This window comes from Grammomys surdaster, unplaced genomic scaffold (assembly GCF_004785775.1).
Source record: "Grammomys surdaster isolate TR1022 unplaced genomic scaffold, NIH_TR_1.0 270, whole genome shotgun sequence".
In the NCBI taxonomy this organism is placed as follows: Eukaryota; Metazoa; Chordata; class Mammalia; order Rodentia; family Muridae; genus Grammomys; species Grammomys surdaster.
Window position 1 is genome coordinate 2,594,196 of NW_021604711.1, and position 25,572 is coordinate 2,619,767.

The 25,572-nt window shown below is 46.3% G+C and overlaps 1 protein-coding gene across 1 annotated transcript in view; it reads right to left on the bottom strand.

Annotated features, from left to right (window-relative positions):
• Nt5m (5',3'-nucleotidase, mitochondrial) overlaps positions 1–15,733 on the bottom strand; it is a 28,426-nt gene extending 12,693 nt beyond the window's left edge. Inside the window, exons 1-3 of the mRNA XM_028776502.1 lie at positions 15,440–15,733; positions 10,716–10,816; positions 3,093–3,153 (exon numbers count right to left, since the gene is read on the bottom strand). Coding sequence (XP_028632335.1) covers positions 3,093–3,153; positions 10,716–10,816; positions 15,440–15,682 — 405 coding nt within the window. The 5' untranslated portion in view covers positions 15,683–15,733. The remainder of the gene's footprint in view (positions 1–3,092; positions 3,154–10,715; positions 10,817–15,439) is intronic.
• Between the last annotated feature and the right edge of the window lie 9,839 nt (positions 15,734–25,572).

Consider the following 25,572-nt stretch of genomic DNA (forward strand, 5'->3'; position numbering starts at 1 on the left):
CGCTGCATTCTAAACTTGTATCTATATACCCATACGTGTGGCTCTCACCCCTCATCAAAGGAGCTTCTTCTTGCAGCAGATAGTGACTATTAGAGAGAGCCACAACTGGTCAAAATGGAAACGTACAATGGGGTGTACAACCTCAATTGCTACATCTATGACACAACCCCTACATCTAAGGCTCAGGAAAAACAACAGAAGAGGAGCCAGAAAGATTGTAAGAACCCAAAGACCAGGATGCCTGCTATGAAACAATGTCTTCAAGATACAACAAAGAAGCTTTACCCATGAAACTTTGACAGTCTGATTACCTAATCAAGACCTACGTGGTGAGAATACCAGGTGGCACATTAGTGTGAGTGGGGGGATTTTTACAAGGCCCCAGGCCTAGATGAAGAGCTACTGAGAATCCACGGCTGCTGAGAGAGGGAGAATCTCTGTTCTCTAGGGATGAGCTCCCTCATAGGTTATCCTATCCCAAGCAGCCAGCTCTAAGCACGTGTATATACAAGAACCACTAAACAGATTCAGGAGAGGGAGTGAGGGAGAGACAGAGACAGATAGGGAGAGAGACCCACACAGAGAACAAATAATTAAAGAAGAACTCGTGAATTTGAGAGGGAGGGAGGGCAGGGAGGAGTTTGTACAGTACTCATATACAAAATTCCCTCCTCAAAATAACTCTAAGATGTTTTTGATAGCTCTCTGTTGAACAATGGATCTACTCAAGGGTTCCCTGCATGCCTAACTCTTCACTGGGGAAGATGGCAGTGCATCTTTGCAGACCTCAGTCTGGTAAGAGACAGAAAATAATCCAGAAACAAAGAAACGGAGCCTTTCTGAGCAGTGGCGTTATACAAGAACCCAGTGCTGAGACAGAGCACAACATGGCAGAGGCTGGACAGACGTCAGATGTGGTGATCAGCTAATGTGCTGGACCTCTGAGCACAGTCACACAGAGGACAGGGTGGCTACCAACCCCACTGGTTACTTTGTTGTCAGTGCTGAAAGAACAAACTTAAGGAAGAAAGGTCTGGTCCTAGCTGAGGGGACACCTCTATTATGGGAAGGAAGGCATGGGGGAAGCTTGCTCATATCTGGGGGGGGAGGAAACAGAGAATCTTAGGTTGGAATGAGGGTTTCTAGACCATAAACCCGCCCCTCAGTAATTCACTATCACCAGCCAGGCCCCATCTTTCAAAGGTTCCCCAACCTCGCACCCCAGCAACACAGACTAGGGGCTAAGGGTTCACATGAGTCCACTGAGGACATTTCACATCTGAGCTACAATACAAGTCACGGAGGGAGCGAGGGAGGGAGGGAGCGGCTCAGATGCAGAGTCAGGCGTGCTCTGAGGCTAGGCTAGGCTTGTTTTTCATAAGGAGCTAATTACCACGGGGCTGATGTGATCTATCTTATCAAGTTTCAGAGGTAACATTAACGATATACCGAGGTTTAAAGTGGCCGTAATAAGAAGAGAAATAGACAGATGCCAGGTCTGTTTCAGAAAGAGAATCCACAGGAAGCATGGCTCATTTCACTGTCATGGGGGCAGGGGGCAGCAGGATGGACCACACCGGTAGAGCCGGTAAACAGCCAGGCTCACCACAATCAACAGAAACCATGAATGACAGCTGAACTGACCGAGTGGACCTTCCTATCATCATTCCCGACACTAAACAGTCGAGCAGCTGCAGCGAAGGTGTTTGTACTGGCGGCATTGGTCACTGAGCTGGCAGAAGTACTCAGGCTCGGGGAAGATGTGTGCACACCATGTTAGTTTCTATAAGGAGCTCGAGTGCCTGCAGATTTTGAAGTCACCCAGGCCACCTGTTCTGGCCAGGTGTCCAACTGTTTGAGCCAGCTAAACTTGAAGCTGTCACCTGACCTTCACGGCTCGAGTGCAGGGGTCCAGCAGAGTCATCTGGCAAGCTGGCTGAGACTGCACTGGCACTCAGAGTTTCTGACTCAAAAGGTCAGCATTACTGAAAGTGTCTATTTCTAACCAGTCCCCAGGGGAGGTCGACCCCACCAGTCTAGAACATCCTTGGGAGATAAGTGCTCTGATACAAAGTGGGGACCCATCCTTCACTCCTCATTTGACCCCCAAGAGCTGTGGATCCAACACCCACTCCCTTGTGCTGAAATGAACTCAGCCTTGGGAGGTCAGAGGGGTCGGGATGACCCCAGCTGGCATGACAACTGCTCACATAACCCACAGCATCTGCCACGGTGTAAGAGCTTCCCTAAGCAAGGTACATAACAACTCTGGGCTGAGCACAGCACTGGGTGGAAGAGAGGAAGGTGGAGATTCTCAGAAGCCCTCCACGTGATGATTTGAAGCCTGAGTTGGGAAAACCTGACTGGGAACCCAGTCTCCTGAGTCCACAGGAGTGTCTGAGAAACCTACAAGGTGTGGTGACCCTATTCTCCCTAAACAGAAAGCAACCGGCAGCTTCTACAGTACAAAGCTCCCCACTGTACTTCTACTTCTTTCAGTAAAGACAAAATAGCACACAGAAAAACAAACTTACATTTTCTTGCTTAGACTTTCTTTCTGTTTTGTTTTGGGTTTTTTTGGGGGGGGGCAATGACAGATCTCATGGTAGCTCTGAATTCACTATGTAGCACAGGGTTGCCTGGAATTTGCCATCCCCATCTCTGCCTCCTGAGTGTTGGGGTTACAGATATTCACGACTATGTGCAGCTCTTGGTTGGACTTTCCACGTAAGCCTGAGGACGCAGCTAAGTGCCAGAGCACTCACCTGGCGTATAGGATGCTGAGTTCCATTCCCGGTACCACAGAGGTGAGTGTGAGAATGAGCAGGGGCTGGGGGTGTTCATGCAGGACTTCTGTGAGCTTCTAGCCCCTCCCAGGCATGGTCCTCCCTCTGATCCCTGTCACCTTCTTTACCAGCCTTTGCTGGGCCGGGCACATCTGTCATATGTGGCAAGTACCCTTCCCACCAAGCCCATGTTGGAGCAGGTCCATCCATCCATGAGATAGAGCCTCAGGCTGGTACAGAGAGACAGGGAGCACCAGATGAGGCCCTGTGCCACACAGCAGCCCTTGCCTGGGATGGACTCCTTACCTTCTCATAGGGACAGTACTTAAACATCTTGATGGGGCTCGTACAGATGAAGACATCGGTGCTGCCAAAAGAGAAAGAACAGTGAGCCCTGTAGCTAGCTCCATGCTGCTGCATACCACCCGCCTCTGTTAGCCGAGCCCTGCCAGGGACTGAGCCTGCTCTGTCATGGGAAAACCCACTGTTCTGTGTCTTCCCACACAAGAGGCTACAACTTGCAATCCCCACCACCACCAAAAGTCTTGGGTAGCTGCAAATGACCTGACCTGGCCACAGGCAACCAACTCTGAGGTGGAACACTATTTGCAGGACTAGATCCAGAAGGTTAGCTGGGCTAATCACATACACTCTAGTTGAGTAAGAAAATGGGGAGAGAAATGGCATTTGCCAACAAGCACAGCACTGAACAGATGCAGAGGACTGGAGGCTCAATGGTAGAGAAGGTGTATCCAATAGATAAGGCCCTGGGTTCCATCTCCAGCACCAAAAACGGGGAAGGAAAAGAATAAAGGAAAAAAAAAATACTGCGGAGCCTACAGACAGCTGAAAGAGAACGTCATCCCCAGCTGACTGAAATGAATAAGGAAAGGAATCTCTCCTCCATCCCCAGGCCACAGGGAGGGAGGCAGGCTCTGCTGATACAAGCCCTCCGGCATGCAGCCTCCAGAGGAGCATGGGCTTTGCATGATAAATGCACCGTTGTCCTGATCCAGAAGGGCTTCCCAGGTGCCTGCTCCTCCCCACACCCACAGGATGGATTCCCAACTACCACTACCACCCCATGTTAAACAGTAATAGCATTGTGTTCTACTCTTTATGGGATGGCCCATCAAGCCAAGCTATGAGAGTGATGTTTCTTGAACATTTTAGCAAATTAGTCCTGGGATGATCTGTGGAAGCCTGTCTGATGGTCTCTGGGTAGTTTTGCCTGTATCTGCTCAGTGTTCAGGAAAAGAACAGCTGCAGAGACAACATGGTTGGCAGTATCTGCCCCAGTCTCTGTGGAAGCTGTCTTATATGAAGGTCTAGCCTTAGACTGGCTTTTCCTCACACCACCCAAACCTTAGAGGGAGGGCCAGCAAGCAAGCTGTCTTCCCTCTTCTCTGCTGCTCCTTCCAAAGCCTGACTGTCCAGGCTCAGGCCATACAACCTGCACCCTCCCTGCCTGGCTGCCACCACACGTTGCCTACCCTACATCTCAGAACGACTTTGGCAGGATCTCAGTCCCAAACTTTGCCTGCGCTCAACTCTTCAACCTCAAAACAGACAGCCTGGTCAATCCTGACCTCTCCATGCTGTCCTCCATTCAGTTAAACTGGATCTTTATGCTAAGGAAGCACAGGACAGAGTCTTGTTATGTTGCCCTGGCTGGCTGTGAATCTATTCATCTAATCCCACTGCCTTGGCCTTCTGAGTAGACGGGTCTGCTATCTGGCTCAAACTGATCATTCTCCAAACAGCTTTTTTGGGATACAGTTGCCATGCAAGCATGCATGTGGTGCACATACATACATGCAGGTAAGCACACATAAGCATGAAATGTAGAAGTCTTTGAAAACAGCACTTATTAAAAGGGAAAAATTTGATAAGCTGTGGTACACACACGCCACAAAAGCAGATCTCCACGGTCAAGAGTAGAACACACTCTCCCCCACCTGCCCCTGTCTGACCTCCTGACCTCCTGACCCCAGAGCCCCAGCAACCACCAAGCTGCTTTCTCCAGCTACAGATTGCTTTGTATGTCCTAGAGCATCTGGAGTGTGTTTTCTGTCTGGCTTCTTGCACTCCATGAACTATTCACCCACACTGTTAAATAAACACACCAGCTGCTTGTATCTTCTTAAAAATCAAGCAAACCAATTTTAAGGCTTTGTTTTGTTTTGGATTTAGGTTTTGTTTTGGGTTTGATGCTGTTTGCTTTGTTTTGTTTTTGAGACAGGGTCTCACTATGCACCCCTGCTTGGCCAGGAGCTTGCTATGTAAACCAGATTGGCCTTAAACTCACAGAAATTCACCTACCTCTGCCTTGTGAGGGCTGGGATTGAAGGTGTGTACCACTACTCCTGTCCCAATTTTAAGTTGTGCTGAGATAATCCATCTAACGTTGACCCATTTAAAGTACACAATTAAATAAATTTTAATATATCTGTAGTGTTTTATCAAACACAACTGAAACTTGATTTTTAGAATATTTTCATCACCCACAAAAGAAACCCTACTAAGCTGTCAGTAGCTATTGCCACCATTGCCGGCCCCTGGAGACAGCTGATCTGCATGCTCCTTGTCTCGATGATTGTGGAGATTTTGTGTAACTGGGATCATACAGTGTGTGGCTTCTGTGTCTGGATTTCTCCCCTTGGCATCATGGCTTTGAGGCTCAGCCATACTGCAGTATGAATGCAGCAGTTACTCTTGAAACCTGTGTACACATCTACTAACTCCCATGGGTAACAGCTGCTGCTGCTGCTGCTGCTTTTTTCACTGAGCACCTTATTCTGTGCAGGAGTCACAGTATGATCCTGTGGCTAATTTCTTATTAGCTGCAGTTTAAACAGTTTAAGAAACAGAGCTTCAGGAAGGTTGAGAGCTGGCCGGGACGTGAGCCTGAACAGTCCAGTTGCAGACCCTGTTCAAAAGCCCTGCACCAGGATATAGCAATGTGGCTGAGATGCTCGCTACACACAGACTGAGGTGATAAGGAGGATTCTGAAAAGCATAGGTGCTGGCATAGCTTTCCTTTAGCATCCACGGGAGTGGGCTGCAAGGCCCTGTGGGCACCAACCTTAGGGATGCTCTGGTCCCTGATGTGACCCGACACACCAACGCCAGTGGACTGACGGCCTAAAGCCGTGCCACTGTGGTGTAGTCACTTCTACTGCACTACTTGATTGCAAAAAATGGAAGAGTTCACACATGTTCATAGCAAACACAGCTTGTACCATGTGTCCTACAGTCTGGATCTGGAGTATTCCCCAAAGGTCCCCAGCCCTGGGAATAATGGGAGGAAAGTAGTGTATCCTCAGGAAAGACATTGAGACTATGCCAGCACCTATGCTTTTCAGAATCCTCCTTATCTCCTCAGTCTATGTGTACCGAGCATCTCAGCCACATTGCTATATCCTGGTGCAGGGCTTTTGAACAGGGTCTGCAACTGGACTGCTCAGGCTCACGTCCCGGCCAGCTCTCAACCATCCTGAAGCTTTTCCTCTTCCTGTCTCTTTCTTTGACTCCTAGTCACCATGAAGTGAACAGGCCTCTTCCACCACATGGTCCCAGCTGCTATGTTCTGTGCCACCACACTCAAAGAAGCATGATATGTGACTATTAACTACAATTTCCATGGGCATGAGCCCAAACAAACCACTTTCTTCTAAAAAAAAAAAATTAATAAATTTTAATATTTTAGGAGTGTTTTGCCTGCATGTGCCTATGTGCACAGTGTGCATATGTGCTGCCCAAGGAGGTCAGAAGAAGGCATCGAATCCCATGGAGCTGAAGTCACAGACAGCTGTGAGCAGCCTGCGAGAGCTGGGAATCAAACACAGACCCTCCACAAGACAAGCGCCCAGGAACTGCTGAGTCAGTTCTCAGGCTCTCAACGCCTTTTCTTTCTAAACTGATTTTCTCAGGTGTTTTATACAGTAGTAGCACAGAGTTAACTAATACAATAGGCCTATTAGTATACTGGATATACTGAAAGTACACTTTTATTAAAAATATAACTTTTTACTGATTAAATTTGTTCTTTGACAAGTTCATACATGTATATAATGTATTCTGATTAGTCCACCTAACTTTTTTTAAAATAAAAACCTTACCTTTATGTATTTATGTATTTATGTATTTCGTATGGGGGTGCCACTGTGTACATGTAGAGGTCAGAGGACAACTCACACGAGTCAGTTCTCTCCCTCCACTCCATGGGTCCCAGGACTCATACTCAGGGAGGCTTAGTGGCCAGTGCTTCCATCTACTGAGCAATCTCACCACTCTCTCCTTAAGCTTTCTTCTTCCCTTTCTTTCTTTCTTTCTTTCTTTCTTTCTTTCTTTCTTTCTTCCTTTCTTCCTTCCTTCCTTCCTTCCTTTTTTTCTTTCTTTTTTCTTTCTTTCTTCCTTTCCCTCCCAATATAACTTTTCTTTCAGAATTTTTTTTATTCAAAATAGGTTCAAAGGAGGGTAGGAGTAAAATAATAATAAAAATATCTGAAAAGCTCTAAGTTGGTTTATAAACCTACATATATAGACCTAGTGAAATGTTTCCATCTGAACTTAAAACACTCCCTCCAAGAGCCAATGACAATCAAAGATCCTAATACTGGGTAGAAGAAGCCCTCCTTTGAGTTGTTGGTCAGGGCTGCCCAAAGAGACTCCGAATAGCTCCTGCTCCTGTCTTTAGTTGACCCCATACCCCAGAGATGGAAGGTAAGTGCTAATGCTGAAGACAGCATGCACCTCAGAAAGAAGGCCTAGAACCTCTGAGCTGGAGCTGAGCTGGAAGCCTCCTCCCTGGCGAGTAACTTTCATGGTAGACCATGCAAGCTTCCAAAGGAGGGAGGCAGCCAACAGTCCTACCCAGATATGAGCCCTCTGACCCACAGCAGTGATGAGCATGGCACCGTAGTAACCCTAATGGTACAGTAGTGGCACACGGGAAACCAACTGCTCTCTACTTGGACATAAGACCCATTCAACAGGAAGAAGTCATGCCAACTACTCAGGGCACCTGAAGTCATGAATCTTGGGAAAGAACCTACAACTGCTACTTTTCTAAGTCCACAAGCCAGCAAAGTCTCTCACTACGTGCTAATTATTTGTCCTTATACTCACAGGTAAGTGTAGGCATCATCCCTCAGCAAGGAGCTCCTCATTACAACCGACAGACACCATCTCAGAAACTCACAACTCATCAAAAGTTATGTAATCTTGTCCCAATGGAGACACAACAGTGTTCCTGCACCTCGGGACCATTTTGGAAGAGGATCCTGGAAAGGTTTAAAGAGCCAGAGGAATAAGGAGTTCACTGTTAAGAGTGTCTCCTAGTAATGCCAGAGCCACAGCTATAGAGTCTCACCAACAGGACTACCTAAATGTGAGCTGAGCAACAACAACAAAACAAAAAAATAACAATAGACTTGCTGACACGGATGAGGGAAAGACTGGGAGGCCTCTGTCCTACACAGAGAACCACAGGCACTAAGGAATGTAAGAGTGGGTAAAAACGGTCTTTCCCAAGAACAACAACTGGTTATCCAATACCAAATAGCCCTGAAAATACAAGTAACATTATATAGACTGAGCGGTTTGTACTTTTGTATTTAGTATGTGTGCATACACATGTGCATTCATGCATATGTATGTTGTGTAAAAACTAATTTTAAAAAGAGGCCATGAATTTGAAAGAGGGCAAGGAGGAGTATGTGGAAGTGTTGGGAAAGAGGAAAGGGAAGGAGAAATGATGTAAATATATTACAGTCTCAGAAAATAAATAATAAGGGCTGGAGAGATGGCTCAGTGGTTAAGAGCACTGGCTGCTCTACCAGAGGTCCTGAGTTCAATTCCCAGAAACCACATGGAGGCTCACAACCATCTGTAATGGGATCCGAGTTCCTCTTCTGGTGTGTCTGAGGACAGCAACAGTGTCCTCACATAAATAAAATAAATAAATCTTAAAAAAAGAAAAGAAATAATAAAATAGGTTAAATGAAAGGGTGAGGAAATCACAGTATGGCAGGTCAGCATGCCTGCTTCCCAGACTCTTGCCATAGATCTTTATAAATCAAATCCATACCATAAAACACAGGCAATACATGGCCTGCGCTCAAGCCCGAAGATAAAGTACTAACCAAACAAGGTCTACAATTCAACTCCAACTACGAGCATTTTGTTTTCCTTGTACCTGTTTAGTCAGATTTGAATTTACAGTGTGTGTGTGTGCGCGCACGCATGCGTGCGTGGGCATGCTTGCAGAAATTAAGAGGACAGTTTACAAGAATCAGTTCTTTTCTTCTACTATGCGAACTCTGGGGTTAACCTCAAGCTTGGCAGCAAGTGTCCTTACCTGCTGAGCCACCCTGCCAGTCTTATATTAGAATATTAAAGTGGATAGTTTTAGAGGCATTTATATTATAGCACAATGAAGAACATATAACATTTGTTACACAGTTTGCTAAATTTAAATAGACTCATGGACAAACCTCAAGGTAAACCCTTACATTTGGGGTCAACTGACTTTAAACTGAGTGCCAAGCAATTCAATGGGAAAAATAACAGTCTTTTCAACAAAAGGTGCAAGACTAATTAGATACTAACACAGCTGACACCTCACAGAGGAGAGCTGTGTGTTGTGTATGGTGGTGTGCCTTTAACCCCAGTAGTCAGGAGGTAGAAACAAATGGGTTTCCTTTATTTCAAGACCAGCCTGGTCACATAGCAAATTCCAGGCCAGCCAGAACTACATAGTGAGACTCTTATAAAAAAGAAAAAAAAGAAGAAGAAAAAGACAAAGAAAGGAAGAAAGGAAGAAAGGAAGAAAGGAAGAAAGAAAGAAAGAAAGAAAGGAAGGAAGGAAGAAAGAGAGACAGAGAGAAGGAAGGAAGGAAGGAAGGAAGGAAGGAAGGAAGGAAGGAAGGAAGGAAAAGGGGCTATAGGGACTGAAGCATTTACCTCGTCAAAATAAAAGACAATAACAAGTATTGACAAACATGTCAAGAAACTGCAGTCTTTCTGAAGTTAATGGGAAATAGCTTGATGGTTCTTTAAAACATTAAATATAGAATTACTTACAACCTCACAGTTTTACTCTGAGGTATATGCCCCCAAAGAATTAATAGCAGCTGTTCAAACAAATGTTAGCACAAATGTTCATAGCAGTCCTACTTAGAAAATCAAAAGATAGAAACAGTCCAAATGTCCATCAAGTAATGAATGGACACACATAAAATGCAGTCTATCTTTACAATTGACTGTCCCATTGTCAAAAGCACAAGTGTGTGGCTGGGGGTATAGCTCAATGGTTACAGCACTTGTCTATCATACGTAAGTCACACAAAATCCATCCCCCGTCACATACATTTATAGAGTAGAAGAGTGAGTACTGACAGATACTACACAATAAACCTTAAAAGCATTAAGTTTAAGAAGCCAGACCACATGCTAGATGGTAGCACTTACATGTACTGCCTATAGGAGGCACAGCCCCGGAGGCAGAGAGTAGATTGATGGTTCTTAGGAACCACAGAAGGCCAGGAACAAGCAGTGTGCTAACAGGTTTGACCTTTTTTTTTTTTTTTAGGGAATGATGAGAAAATTCTGGAACTGACAGTAGCAGTGGTTCAGTCGGTTTGCGAGTGTTCTGACAGCCCCTGAACTCTATACTTGAAATGGGTGAGCTTCAAGGTATGGGGTATAAGTTGGTAGGCTGTGCTTGTAAAAGAGCTGAGGGAAGCACACTGCCCAAGTTCCAACAGGCTTCAGAGGACTGCAGATGGAGGGTGGGGATGGAGTGAGGGCTTCAGCCCACACAAGCTCTCAGTTTACCAGGAATGACACTCCTGACCTTTGCTCACACTAAGACAGTAAGACACATGTGCAGGCCTGGACTTAGGTGAGGCAGGAAGACATACTTACTCCTGCAGGCTGGCCATCTGCTTCACAGCTTCCACAGCTCCAGGAAGAGGCTCGAGTTCAAAGAAGAAATCCTTTGACTCCCAGATGCTGATGGCCTTCTCCTGAGAAGCCAAAAAAGCAGGTCACCTCCAGGTTCCCACTGTCTCACCACCCTCCTCTTGGAAACATACACAGCTGGGCAGGGCTGCAGTTAGGAAGAAAGAGGGTTGAAGGTGCCCTACACTCACCCCAGACCTGTTTCCTGGAGAGGAATCTAAGGAGTTATCATGTGTTGGGCTCTCTATAGGGAAGGAGGTGACTTCTGTTAGAGCCTAGCAGAGAGAAGCTAAGGTGTCAGCTCTGGGAGAGCCACCTGATGTTCTCGGGTTGAGGATAGTTTTTACAAAAGTGCACACTTGCTAGGATTGACTAGAACAGCCAGAACTCAGGGGGAGCTGAGGGAAAGCATTCATGACCACAAAAGTTGTCACTAGCGTTGGAGCCTGAAGGGACCAAGAACAATGGTCTATAAGGACTACAAAAATAGGAACATGGGGAGCTGGGCAAAGGCCAGCTAGGAGAGTCCTCGTCACACATCGGAACAGCTCTGAGCTTGCCTGGTCTGTGTGCTTAAGTACCAACACATTAGTTTACTTTACTAAGACAGGATCTCTTCGTTTAGCTCTCGCTATCCTAGAGCTCTCTGTGGAGACCAGGCTGGCCTCAAACTCACAGAAATCCACCTGTTTCTGCATCCCCCCCAAAAAAAGGGGGGACTTTGTTGCTTGTAAAGTTTGAAAGCCAAAAATCCAGACTCTGTGCCAGGCATGGTGGCCCATGCTAATTCTATTGCTCGAGAGGCCAGTCTGAACAATAAAATAAAAACCCTGTCTCAAAATACAACCCTGTCTCAAAAGAAATGCGAACCCTCTTTTTAGGTATAGGAAAACTGATGTCACACAGAAAAGCAGTGGCTGAGTAAGGCGCCCCTTTCTATCATGTGTGAGTAGGCCAGAACTCACACTCCCAGTGCCAGATCTCTCCCAGGGCCAGGAAAGGGGAAGACAGACATCTCAGCCTCTGAGAAGGGAGCTTCTCAGTGCTGTACATGTATGCAGTACAGGAAATACCACTCCCTGGTTAAGAGAGCACCAATACCTCTGTCAACTACATAAGCAAAACTGTTACTAACAACTACACAGTGTTACTGAGACACTCTCAAGTTCCATCCTTACAACCTACAAGGACTAAGGATTGCTGGTCCACAATTTGAGCATGGTTTTCCTCAAGGCCACTTAGGGGTAACACCATCAGGACTTGAACTCACATTTGGAGGCAGTATGACCCTTGCTGTGGGTCAACTCTGGGCTGGCCTCATAGAGCTTCTCTCCAACAGCACAAAGACAAGACCCATCCCTCCCAAAGTCCTGGTGAGACAGAACAGATTCAGAGTTCCAACACCAAGCTTACAGAGTCGACTTCCCTGCTCCCCGTCCTCCTGTCACTGCGAAGCACTGGTAGAGGAAATCCCCTCTCTGGGCTCAGTTCCTTGGCCTAACAGCTGAGGATTCTGTCAGCTGAGATGAGCTTTTCTTTCTACCTTTGCCTATTTCCCTCCAAGAGTACTGTGGAAACCACGGGGAACGAAGGCAACTGGCCCTCAGGAGCCATGGAGTCAACATCCATGGATTCAAACAACCACAGAAAATTACTATCTGCACTGAACATTCAGACAGAGGCCCTTTTCTGTCATTTTTTTTCTTACCTTCAATATCCAAAACCATCTCCGCAGTATTTACACTGCCTTCCATCTTATAAGCCACTAGAGAAGGCTGAGCTGTATAGAATCACACAGGTCATACACAAACACCATGCTGTTTTACATGACAGACTTTGGAGCATCTGTAGATTTTGGTATCCTAGGGGAACCCCCAATACCAAGCAGCAAGAATACAAATTTGAAAGTGGCTGCATTTATTATACTTAGACTGTTTGGTTGAACCACAGATATTTAGACAACCAGGCCATGGGGAGGCTCTGGGTGTTCTTCAGTGAGCAGAGGCTTAGAAAAGGAATGAGAGGAAACCAGTAAGTTCCTCCCATCCCAGCAGCCCCTTCCTGCCCCACACTTTCTCACCTTGCAGTTGGAAGTCAGGAATTAGTCCTTTGGGGCCTGGAGTAGCTACCTATGCAAGGAGCAACTGAGTCACTGCTCCTTTTCTTTGTTTTACAGTGCGGAAGAGAAAACCCAGGGCCTCACGCATCCTAGGCAAACACTACTGGTAAGCTAAACCCCTAAATCTTCATTGTATTCTCCTTTTCCTCTTCCTTCTCTTCCTCTTCCTCCATCTCTATCTTTTCTTCCTCCTCATCTCCCTCCTCTTCTTCCTCCTCCTCTCTATGGTGTGGTTTGAAGCAAGTCTGCTTGCAGTGTCTGGGTAGATTTCATTTTATATCATTAATCTATTCCTGGGTCTGGAGAGATGGCTCAGAGGTTAAGAGTACTTGTTGGTCTTGCAGAGGACCTGAGTCCAATTCCAGCGCCTACATGGTAACTCCAGTTCTAAGGTTTGGATACCTTTTTCTGACCTTCGTACACCAGGACTGCACATAATGTACATGCATATATAAAGGCAAAAAACACACATGAATCTAAATTTAATATATTCCTACAAGGAAATTATGTCCTCCAAACTCAAATGTTGGTCAGTCATTTTGTAAGTGAACCCTATGCAGTGCAGCAGTTGATTGCTGAGGTGATCAGAGGTGACACAGAACATTTCCTTAGGTTTAAAGTTTTCATAGTTCTCAGCACGGGAGAGATCGGCTATACACGGGAGAGATCTGGGCTCTGTGGAACTTGCTTGCAGCAGTACCATCTGTGAATGAACAGAAACGACACCCCATGTCCCCTTTAAATACCTGTTCCTCAGTAAACCAAATTACTGTTGAGGTGCCTTATTTATCATGTAGGAGCCTGGGAGCTGGGGGTGGGGTGGGGGTGGGTTGCAATGCTCAGATAGAACCCTAGGGTCTTGCACTAGCTAGACAGTTCTCTACCATCGAGGTGTATTACCAGCCCTGCATACCGTGTTGAAATCAAAACAGAAAGCAAAACAGAGAATAGGACGCTAAGGTAGTGCAAGAGAACTGTGTGGAGCAGGCAGACATGTTGCTGGGGCTTGAATCCCATCTGCTCCTTACTACCCCATGATGTGATGGCAGAGTTCCTCCTGTGCAAGGTGGAGACAGTAGCATCTTCCCACAGCAAGACAAGGGATTGGAGAAAGTGCTGAGTCAAGTCCTGAGGGAATGTGTGTCGCTGGCATAGGCGGAGCTGTGCCAGGACCCCAGAGCCTCAGTCTTGTGAGGAAGCCCCACCCCACCCGTAGCATGAGGCGCAGAAGCATGAAAAGGCCTCCCTCTGGTCCACGTATAGATTTTGACAGTGTGTGCAGAAAATGACCACCCTAGCTTTCTCCCTTGAATGTTTACCACCTGCAGACTGCTATCCTGCAGACTGCCTCTACCCTGTTTAGATATACCTATCCCCGGCCCCATCCCTGTTCATCAGTATAGACCTGCCCTTCTGTTCAAGGCTATAAACACCCTGAGCTTCCAGGAGTGCTATGGTTTCTCCAGGAAAAAGCCCCATCCACTGAACCCAGTTTTGTTTATGTGCCTTTTTCTTCATTACCTCACTGCCATCAGTCCTGGAAGGCTGTGAAGAACAAGATGTTACAAACCTGATAAATTAAAAAACAAAACAAAAACCCAACCCTCTTGATCATTAAGCCCTCTAGCTATGTCCCTTAGACAATCAACTGAGAAACACCAGAGTTTCTAAGTTTATGCTGGGCAAATCCCCCTATTCCTTTCATAAAATAGTTAAGTTTCCAAATTACACTCTACCAAAAAGCCTGGGATTATCTGTCTAGCCATGGGGTGGGGGAGAGGGGGATAGGGAGGGTGCCCAAGAGCTCACCAAAAGTCTTATACTAGTCAAGAGGGAAGTTTCACTCCACCCAGCCCAACTCCCCATGTGGCATTCTCAGAGTCATTCTCTAGCATACACTTATGCTTCCATGGATTGGGGCAAAAGAGGAGGGCAAAGACACCTCTGTCAATTTCACTGCGAGGAATAGCAATGTCTGTGTAAGGAGAATGTTTGAATGTTTGGTCTATTTTTTTCATGTAACAAATTGTCTGAGGCCAAATACACCAAGAATTTAAAATTCAAGCCCTGCATGGTGTTACAGGCTTGCAGTCTCGGCTTCTTGGGAGACTAAAACAGGAGAATCAAAATTTTAAGGGCTCCCTAGGCTACACAGTGAGTTAGTTCAAGGGCAGTCCAGGAAAGCTAGTGAGAGTGAAGGACATAAGAGGATTGGAGAAGTAGGTCAGTGGTAGGGAGCTTGTCTAGTCTACAAGAGACTCTGGGTTCAATCTCCAATACTGAGGGCAAGTGTGTACTGAGGGATAGTGGCAGGAGGGAGGGAGGGAGGGAGGGAGGGAGGGAGAGTCAAGATTGACAGCTGGGGAGGGGGTTAAGGAGACTGCTGGAAGGCCAGCGGCAGCTCAACGGTGGGTCCCTCTAGCTCTGTGGCCCTAGTCCTCCCAGGATCCCTGTGGTACAAAAGAACCCGCCAAAGGTCATGGAAGAGTCGGGCTGGCTTGGGGCTGGACAGCTGCGGCCTCAGTTTCCCCTCCCGCGGGGCACGGCTGCGGGGCCGGCGGGTGCTCACGCTCAGCCCAGGCTGCAGACGTCCGTACTGCTCCGACACCCAGAAGCCGCGCCGGTCCTCCAGCGCCACGAAGGGCAGGTCGGGGAAGCGCGCGCGGAACTTCCGGAGGAAGCCGCCCTCAAAGTCCGCCAGCACGCCGTCCATGTCCACCAGCACCCGCAGGGCGCGGCTGCTCGCCCGGCTCCGCTCGGCCCGTAGCGGGGCACCGCGGGGACGCGCGCAGCAGCCGCGCAGCCTGTGCATCGCCCCGCTCCTCGCCCGGGGCCCACGGCAGCCGCAGCCTCCGCCGCGGACACGGACGCGCAGGCTCCGGCCCAGAGCGAGGCCCGCGCGCAGCCCCGCCGCCCTTAAAGGGACACGCGCCCGGAGAAGGTGAGCGCGTCGTGGGTGCTGATCGCCCTGGAACATCCAGTTCCAGGTTATAGTCGCCTGTGAGAGCCAAACTGGAGCACTCCTCCAACGGCGGCAGTGGTAGATGGAGGAGCCCATCCATCACCCGGAGGAACAAACTCAGTGTCCTTAGGCATTTATTGAGCGCTTCGTTGAGCTCTGAACCCAGCAAAGTTTCAGCCATCCCGGATTGTGGAGGTTTTAAAACTGCTTGCCATTCCCAAATATTCAAGGTAAAGGCAGATACACCTGTTGTGTGTGATCCTCATTGGTCATAGATGCTGACTGTTTGCAACCATAACCTTATAAAATTTAAAGATATCAGAGGGTAAGTCTTCAAAATCTATAAAAGTTCTAAAACAGATGTTCTGTGTCCAGCCTAACATCACTGGACTCAACAGTGAATCTTAAGATATGTCTATAAATTTGTTAATTGCCTCATGCTATTGAAAAAGGAATTAGTAGGTAGAAAAAAAATATTTCAAAGGATGCAGACACGAAGGTATTTTTGGTAAAGAAAGAGCTCTGTATGTTAAGACTTGGTCCTTCCTGGTCAGGATTCCCAGTAGGCTGTTGGCTGCTCACAACCCTCTCTAACTCCGATCCCAGATGATACATACAGCGCGCTCTGCTGCCCTCCTTGGGCACTGCATGCACGGTGCACAGACATACATGTAGACAAAACATCCAGACACATTGAGATGGGGGAAGGGGGCAGTTGAGGAGAGGGCTGGATGTTTCCAAAATAAGAAAGATAAAGACAAAGCTAGAAAGCTCATGTCCCAGAAGGCCAAACAAGTTACATGGGGTTTATGGACAATGAGACTAGCCAGAGAACCAGGCAATCTGTTGTGAGATTATGTTTTCCTGAGATGATAGGAAAGCTTCACACATAACACATCCATAATATTGCTGCCTAAAACAGACCAGAACAAGGAACCACTGACAGACATGCTAACATGGAAGAGAGAAATGTCACAGGGCTCCCAGGCAGTGGCTCACACTAGTCTGTAACTCCAGTTTCTGGAGATTCAACACCCTCTTCTGGCCCCCTCAGGCACCAGGCATGTGTGTGGTACCCATACACACATTCAGACAAAACCTTCTTATGTTCAAGATAAACATCTTTAAAAGAAACTCACCCACCCTGTCATCTATGAAATTCACTCTTAAAATTCCTGAGGCAAGAATCTAGTGCCACACTGACTCAGTAAAAGCTCTGTGACTACTGCTTCTTGAACCCTGACTCCTGAGGTAAGCCCACCTGGAGCTAGAGAGCTTGTCACAGTCCAGGATCTTCTTATTTCACGAGGTTTTCAAGGCTATAAACAAGAGCCGGGGAGAGGCGGCTCCTCTCTGGGGCTCCCTGCAAGTTGGGCAGGGAGCAGGAGGGTTGCAGTTTTCAAGAGCCATACAGAGCTGGACCCTTTATTAATGCAGCTGTGAGTCATCCATGCGCCTCTAACTAACCCCTCACCCTTGAGTGTGTTGGCAATCTGAGTAAACTTATCGGTTCACCAAGCTTGCCTTGTGGGTGAAATATTTTCTTTGGTCTGCCATGTCTCTCCAGGAAAAGACACACAGCACAATCCACAAAACGTGCCACTGCAGCTGTGCTTTGCTGGCCGGGTAAAGCAGCATAGTCACCCTGAGCTTCAAAAAGGGTAGAACAAAAAGAAGTGGAACAGTTGCAAATTGTCTGGGTGACTCCCTTACAGTGTTGGTAATCCTCGAATTCCTGGCCAGGGTGACTGTCTTTCAGCAAGATGTCATTTAGTGTCCCTGTGCCAGCCTGCAGCAGGAAAGACCGACCATCTTTCCTGGGACAGTGTTTGCTGAGCCCAGCAGGACGCTGGTATGAGCTGAGATGGAGTGATACACACAGCATATCTCTTTCCCAGAGTCTGGTTTGTCTGCCTCACGTTTGCTGAGCCTGTAGTCACATCTGCTGCGTTAGCACCAGGTAGCCATCCGAGCTTAGGTTTGCATTAATACTGCTGTAGGTTAGGACTGTCACCTCAGTAGACAAAATGCACTGCCTAATGTCTAAGTCCTGGGTCCAATTCCTAGCAGCACATACATGAGATATAGTGAAGCACATCTGTGTGTGTCCGTGTGTCTGCATGTCTGCGTGTCTGTAGACAGTACTAGATAAAATCGGAGCTTAAGGGCGTGGGGCTTTTTCATGGCTCTATAATTAAATCTTATTAATCAAACTCATTTATTTTGCCAAGTGGAACTTGACATTTTTTTCTTCTTCAGTCTGCCTGTGCCCTTCTTATTTGTGGTGAACGGTGTCTCTGGAAAGTCATGTGACACACCACCACCTACCTGAAAGAATCACTGTAGGTACAGCCTTATCAAGACACTTCCAACCTAGAGCATGGGTAACACTGCAGATTTAAACATCTCAATGGTGAGAGTGAATCAGCAAAGGCAGCACCATCTTTTTCTGACCCATGTGGTGTTTTCTCAAACAATTCTCAGCCCTCTACACCCTGAATAGTCACACCTACCTTTGCAATGCAATTGGGATTTCTAAGAGATAGACCATGGTCCAGATGCATTAACCAAAATAATGTTTATACAAACTTAAACTAAAAGGACTGAAAAAGGTACAAGTCATAAGTAAGGGTCATGTTATATCAAAAATAGTTACTATGTTATATCTAAAATAGTTACTATGATCTGCCAGAAAGGAATGTTTCAAGGTTACTCTGACCCTTACTTAACTCCATGGAAATTACAGTCTTTGTGAAGTTTGTTTTTAAAAGCACTGTACTCCTGAGCTTTGGCAACAAGAAACTTTGAGGCACGGGCCTATTTTGGTTGCTGGCTAATAAAGGACTCATATACTTTTAATCAGCTTAATCAGTGTGGTTGTCTGTATCTTTCTCACAAGAGGAACCATATCTTTTGGCTAAGGGGTCCAGAATAGGATTGTTTCAGACAAGAGAGGCTCTAGCAACTCAAGGATACCACAGGATTCACTTCTTTCTCTCTGTATTTTGAGATACTATTGGCTCTTGGTACCACCAGGCTTTTCCATTTGAAGAATCAATTAACCACAGTTCAAAAATATTCTTTAAACATTTCTTCTGAGACAGGCATGGTGGCTCCTGCCTTTAATCCCAGCATTTGGGAGTTAGAGCCTAGGCAGGGAGAGCTCTCTGAGTTCAAGGCTGGGTTAGTTAGAGGCGCATGGATGACTCACACAGCTGCATTAATAAAGGGTCCAGCTCCGTATGGCTCTTGAAAACTGCAACCCTCCTGCTCCCTGCCCAACTTGCAGGGAGCCCCCAGAGAGGAGCCGGGCTGCAGTGAGACAGGGTCTCAAAAATAAACCATCAAATAAATAAATAATAGACTTTTCATTTGTAGTGGACATATGTATACTTTCCCCTTATACGATACAGCATAGCAACAATTGATAGCAATTACTTTGTATTGTTATTAAGTGTAACTAGGGAAGTGTGAGGGAGGATGTGCATCTCTCACATTCAAACACTTCAGCATCTTATATTGTCCTGCCCAAAGTAACTCCATTTTGTCCTAGTTTTAGCTCACCCAACCACTCCCCAACCCCTTGCCAAGCACATTCTCTGTGCAGACAACTCTCTTGCTGCCACATCTGTAGCTTCCAGAGGTAGAGATCTGTTCTTTTACAACATAAAACAAATTGCTTTTAATCAGTTGACCTGAAACCTTTTAAAATTTTGACACCCCGCCCCTGCCTCTGGTACGATGTTAATTGTGGTTTTTGACTTTATAAACCCTAACCCTGCCTTGGTTTGGGGCCAAGAGTACTTTGTGAGCAGGAACCTGCTTAGGAATCAGGACTCTTATTGGCCTTACACATGTGGTCTGTAAGTGCCAAGTCTGGTGTTCCAGACACACTTCCAAAGAGAAGTAGGGTTTGGGGGTCATTCCAACCAGCATCATACTGCTCCTGCCTCCTCTAGAATTACCTGCTCGCCCTTTCACGTCACACAGTGAACCTGCACACATTACCAGATGCTTTTCTTTTCAACAGCTGTGCAAGTCTAATAGATTATTTATTACACATGCTACAGAGAAGCAAGGTTTCCCTCGTGTACTATATTCTAACAGAATTGGTTCTTTTCTGAAACGCCAAGCTTGTTTGAGCCTTAGGAATTTTGCTGTAATCATGACTTCTTTGACTGCCAGTCATCCTGGAACACAACTCTCCTGCCTGGCTATAAACAGAAACAGCTGATTGTTGGCCAGGTCAGGACATATAAGCAGTAAACAAGGCCACCTGCTACGCTACACCCAGTTGTCTGTACCCTGTCCTGGGTCTCATCACATGTCTGGACCTTAAGATTGCCATTCTCAGGACTGGAGCGATGGCTAAGAGCATTACCTGCTCTTCCAGAGAACCAGGGTTCAATTCCCAGCACTCACATGGCAGCTTACAACTGTCTGTAACTCAGGTTCCAGTGGATTTAACTCTCACACAGATATGCAGGCAAAACACTAGTGTACACAAGTGTTTTAAATTTATGTATGTATGTATGTATGTATGTATGTATGTATGTATGTATGTATCTTTTTCTGTATCCTCCCAACCCCTCAGAGCCAACCAATCTTCACCTTCCCGAAGAATCCTAAAAATGGTGACAGGCCAGTTAACATGGACTAGATTGCCTCAAGGACTCAAAAAATTTTGAACCATTTTGGCTCTGAGTTAGCTTCTCATTCAGAAGCTTTTCCAGCAGACCAACATGGCTGAACAGATGAGTGCAGGAAGATTATTAGGAATTAATACAATTGCTCTTTACTTTCCTGTGGGAGGCGGCTACATGGTTTAAAAGGAAAAAAAAAGGCACAAGTCTGCCAAGAATAAGTCAAGTGCCTTGATTTTCACATATCTCAGAGAAAAAGCAGGCTGTCTGGTTATCCCAGGTCCATCTACGTAATGCTAGGTTTGGGAGTTCCTTTAGGACCACAGGTTTCTGTAGAATCTGAATACCTAATTTCTCATCTTGTCAAAATGACTTATGATGCCACAAAGCAGAGGAGCAAGACCCTCTGCCATGGGAACAAGGACAACAGAATGCTTTTGAAAAGATCAAGAAAGCCCTCACCAATGTGCCTGGCCTTAGGGCATCCAGACGTGCTCACACTCTCGGGCATGCATGAGCTCGCTGGCATTAGGGTAGGGGTCCTGACCCAAGTGTTGCTGTCATGGCATTGCCCAATTGCAGACCTTTCCCAGCAGCTTAACTCTTGTGCAGGGCCAGCGCCTGGCTCTAGGCACTCACTGCCATTACCATCATAGTGTCAAAGACTGACAGATTGATTATGGGAAAATAATTCTCTTAGCCCCATACTCACAGTGCTGACGATGGTGTACAAGGGACAATCCTGGCTAACTAATGCCTGGATGATCAGCTACCAGGAAATGTGTGAGAACCTGCACATTCACCTAGAAGTACTATGGACCTCAAACCTCAAGACCCTGGTATTTGTTGGTCTAGACCATCAAGACCATGACTGCATCAGTTGTGGGTGAGATATTCTCTAACCAATTAGATCCTGGATGCTGAGAATTTCACCAATGGTGGCTGTTTTGTGAAAGAGAAAGGTTATCTTTCAGGGTACTCCATGGTCAACTTGATTTTCATCATTGAGTTGAAATCTCTGCCAAAGGCAGAACTTCTTTCTGACCTGGGCCCTGCTACTACAGCTGAGGTGTACATCAATATACACATGGGCTCTTACATATGCTTCCACCCTTCACATACATGAGCCTCAGAACAAAGAGTGCCTAATCAACTCAGAAGGAAAAGATATAACCCATGGCAAAGAAATCCTTGAACTCGTGCCAGAGTGGTAGTGCGCACCTTTAATCCAGGCACTCAGAGGCAGAGGCAGAGGCAGGCAGGTTTCTGTGAGTTTGAGGTCTGCCCAGTCTACATAGTGAGTTCCAGGACACCCTGAGCAATATTGTGAGACCTTGTCTCAAACAAACAAAACCAAAGAAATAAAAAAAAAAAAAACAAAGAAACCAAAGAAAAACATAAGAAATCCCAGAACTTTTGGGTGACAGTTGTATGCTTTGGAGGGCATCAAGGGAGGAAACTAAAGAAGACTGAGAAGTGAAGCTTGCAGCCTTCAGGGACAACAGGAGCTAGAGCTGCGCCCTATGCACTGATTTAGGCCATTGGCAGAATAGGAGCCTAGCGACTCCATCATGAACACTCAGTATAAGACAGAGAGTGAGATCTGTCTCCCAGGTGGATGGTGGGGATTTGAAAATGGCTAATTCCTGAGGTCATAGTCTCAGGTGTTGTCAAACAGTTGCACCAGAAGACCCACCTTATCTGGGAAGCTCTTAAAGACCCATTGAGCTGACATTTGTCCATCCTTTGACTCTCCAGCATAGCCCAGGTGATATACAATGTGAAATATGTATCCAAAATAACCTGAGTTGGGGACCTAATGCCTCTTCTAGGATACAGTGTTGGAGGAGCCCCATTTGAAAATAGAGTTGTGGACTTCACTGAGTGTCCCCCAGTCTGGGACCAGCTGTTGCCAACTGCTTGGTTAAATATTAGGTCTAGCCCTACTAGACATATAGGGTTCTCCCCTTATCCTTTCTGGACTCCTGCCTCCTCTTATCAGGGTATACAGGGGCTGGGCAACATTACTCTGAGACAGCAAATGCAGGCTCTTGGCTCATCCCTGACTACTATATACCATCCAATTAGGAGTGGTTGCCTGCCAGCTTGACTACAGATGGAGATGCTATATGGGTAAAAGACTGGAATGTCCAACCCCCAAAGTCCCTTGTAGGGTCTCACTTCGTAGTGAGTAAAGGTGGTCCCCTAACACAGCAGAAGGAAACCAGCTTCTGGAGACTGAGAATGCATGGATGGCTCATCACACCACCCAGGCTGGTCATCTGGAGGAAGACGGCTGTGTGCCAGATACCACAGAGGACTACAGCCCACTTCAGTCACGTCAGAAGCTGACTCATCTGTGTATGACAGCAGCTTGAAGAGAGCCATCTGGTGGCATAAAGACACTGTTTCCTATATCAGTTCTCTTGTCCATGGTCTGTTGCTGTGACCCTTGTTCTCATCTCTGCCATAGGGTTGGCAGAGACTGCTCTCGTCAACTAGAAATATGGCAAATGACTTGTTAGTGTTCTTTTCCCTCTTGTGTGCATGATAACTCATTGCTACTGGTTGCTACCCATCTGGGCCTTGTTTCTAGACTTAAGTCTGTCTTATGCAATCTGCACCACTCCACACGACCAGGCCATCACGAAAACCTTACTTTATCACACCGGTTTCACTTGCCAAGAAAAAGTCATAGGGGCCTGCAGACATAATAGGACTACCTATTCCATCTGCCAACTAGGAGATCAATATACTTGTTTTAACCCACAGTGTTCCCCCATTGAGAAGTAGATAAAAGTCTGGAAATGGTCCAGTGTAACCAGACTAACCAAATCCAAGTTCTTGACCCCAAACAGCCAATATCCTTATGCTGTGACATGTGTGATGCCATAGGTAATACCCAGTCAGCTTAAAGGAAACCATATGTGGGTCTATATTGGGAACAAGAGTATAGATTTAATGGTAAGTACATGAATGGAGAGTTCTAGTTATGTCTAGATATGCCACCAGGACTGGTGTTTCTGCCCCTATTGGAGCTGTGGTTCATTGACCACCTGGAAGGATAAAGATAAAACAGCACTCCTCCAGAGGGTAGTGGCATCTCCAACTGTAAACTTGGAACCTATAATCCTGTTAAATATCCTTGTTGTGTAACAGTTTCCTCCAAGAATGAAGCTGCTTAAACAGGAAGGCAAACAACTCAAAATAGCTTCAGGAAGTCCCTGAAACTGACCAGAATCACTAGGCTCCTCCCTTGCTGAGCAAGCAATAAAGACTTGACTGAGAATCTCAGAGAAGCCAAGCTAAAAAGATGACTCTGAGACCAAACCAGCTGCCTAGAAAAAGCAGAAACCAGCCTGGCAGCCTAGAAGAGGCTTTAAAAAACAGAGTCAGTAAGAAAGGATGCTCTCTCAAGCCTGTTGAGCTGCCTTCGGGCTGTGCAGTGTGTTCCTGGTCCCAGCTTTTGTGAGCTGTCATCCATACTGGGGTAGCTGTCTTTGGGTCATTTCTGCTCCCGTAAGTAACCCCTCACTTATACTCTTATAAACAACTCCAATAAAGCTCATTGGTTCAACCAAGTTAGACTTTGGTGGTGTCCATTCCTTTGGTCTGTTGTGAACTCCTCATCTAGGGTAGGTACATGTGTGTACAGCATCTCCCCAGGAAGTTTTGTCACATAACAGTCCTCCATCCAGAAGACTTGACATGGAAGAATGGCCACAAAATTGATTTTGAGTTTAACCAAGAACCTGTGTAAGGTAAAAGGTCCAAGTCTACTTCCAGACTTGAAAACCTACCAAACCCCACCAATTCCTCAGCCCAAAACCTACCAATCCCTGAGCACAAAATCTCACCAGTCTTTGAGCTTGGCTTGAAATCTCACCAATCCTCATCCTGGAAAACTCCTTCCCAAAGAAACTCTGTATGAGCTTGTCTCCTCACCAGTTCCCTGCTGCTTCTCCTAGGAGCAGAGGCAGCACCATCTTGTGCTTCTCTCAGTAAATCTCTTGAGGTTGCTTGTGCCATGTGACTTCATGGCATTCCTTGGCTCCAGACTGGCAGAATAACTTTCCCTTCAGCTGCAACACTTACAAAGGGGAAACCTCTCCCCTCAGAGCTGTAATATTTCCATACTTCCTTTGGAGAAGCCTTTCCCGAGCTGTAACACACGCATTGTGATTTCCCCCTCAGAACTGCAACACTTGTATGAGGGAAAACTTGCCCCTCAGAGCTGTAACGCTAACACACTCTGGATCCTGTTGTTTCAAAAGAGTCACAGTCTCGCTCTGAAGCCTCATTTCGTGAGGACTTTCATTCACTTTATGAAGTGATACAAAGTAACCTTTCTCTCCCTCTTTGCTATAGCACTAGAAGCCCTAGGAAAGAAATTAGTTGCTAGCCAAGCAGGAACCTAAAGTGTGCGGTGCTATCAGAACCCCTTAGCCTTAGATTCCGTGCTTGCTTCAGAGGGAGAAGTTTGTAGAAAGATTAACCTGAGTTTAACTGTTACTTACAGATAGATGAAGGATCATATGAGAAATCAAAGATGGAATGAGAAAAATCAGTGTCTCAGTCTAGACCTGGAGAGGCTGGAAACCCGGGGAATTGCTTGGAGTTTAATTTTCAGCTTTAGAAGAATTCAAAACCTTCCTAACGTTGCTGTTAGGTCTCAGGCACTGTACATGTCCAGAAATGAGCACAACTTCAAATACAGAAGGGTTTCTGGTGGTTAGATAAAAGCCACCATTCCTTAGGAACTTATGAAATGATTCCCCACTCTCCAAAAGGAGTCATTTCCCTTGCCTCTGGAAAAAGGTATGGTTCTCCACTGACATGTACCTTCCGGAAGTGGCAATGGAGCCGTGTCGGAAGTATGTAGCTAGGTTTAAAAAATGTCCAGTCATTCTAGGCAAAACTGGACTCAGAAATTTTGTGCTTAAGTACTAGTCCTTCCTTTCTTCATTATTTCCATTTAACATAAGCCGAGATTTCACGAGTGCACTACATGGAAAGACGAGAACTAACTTCCGGCGATTAACGGAAGTGTCTCCATGGAGACAGGAGGGGCCTCAACCAGGTAAGATCTCGCGGCGC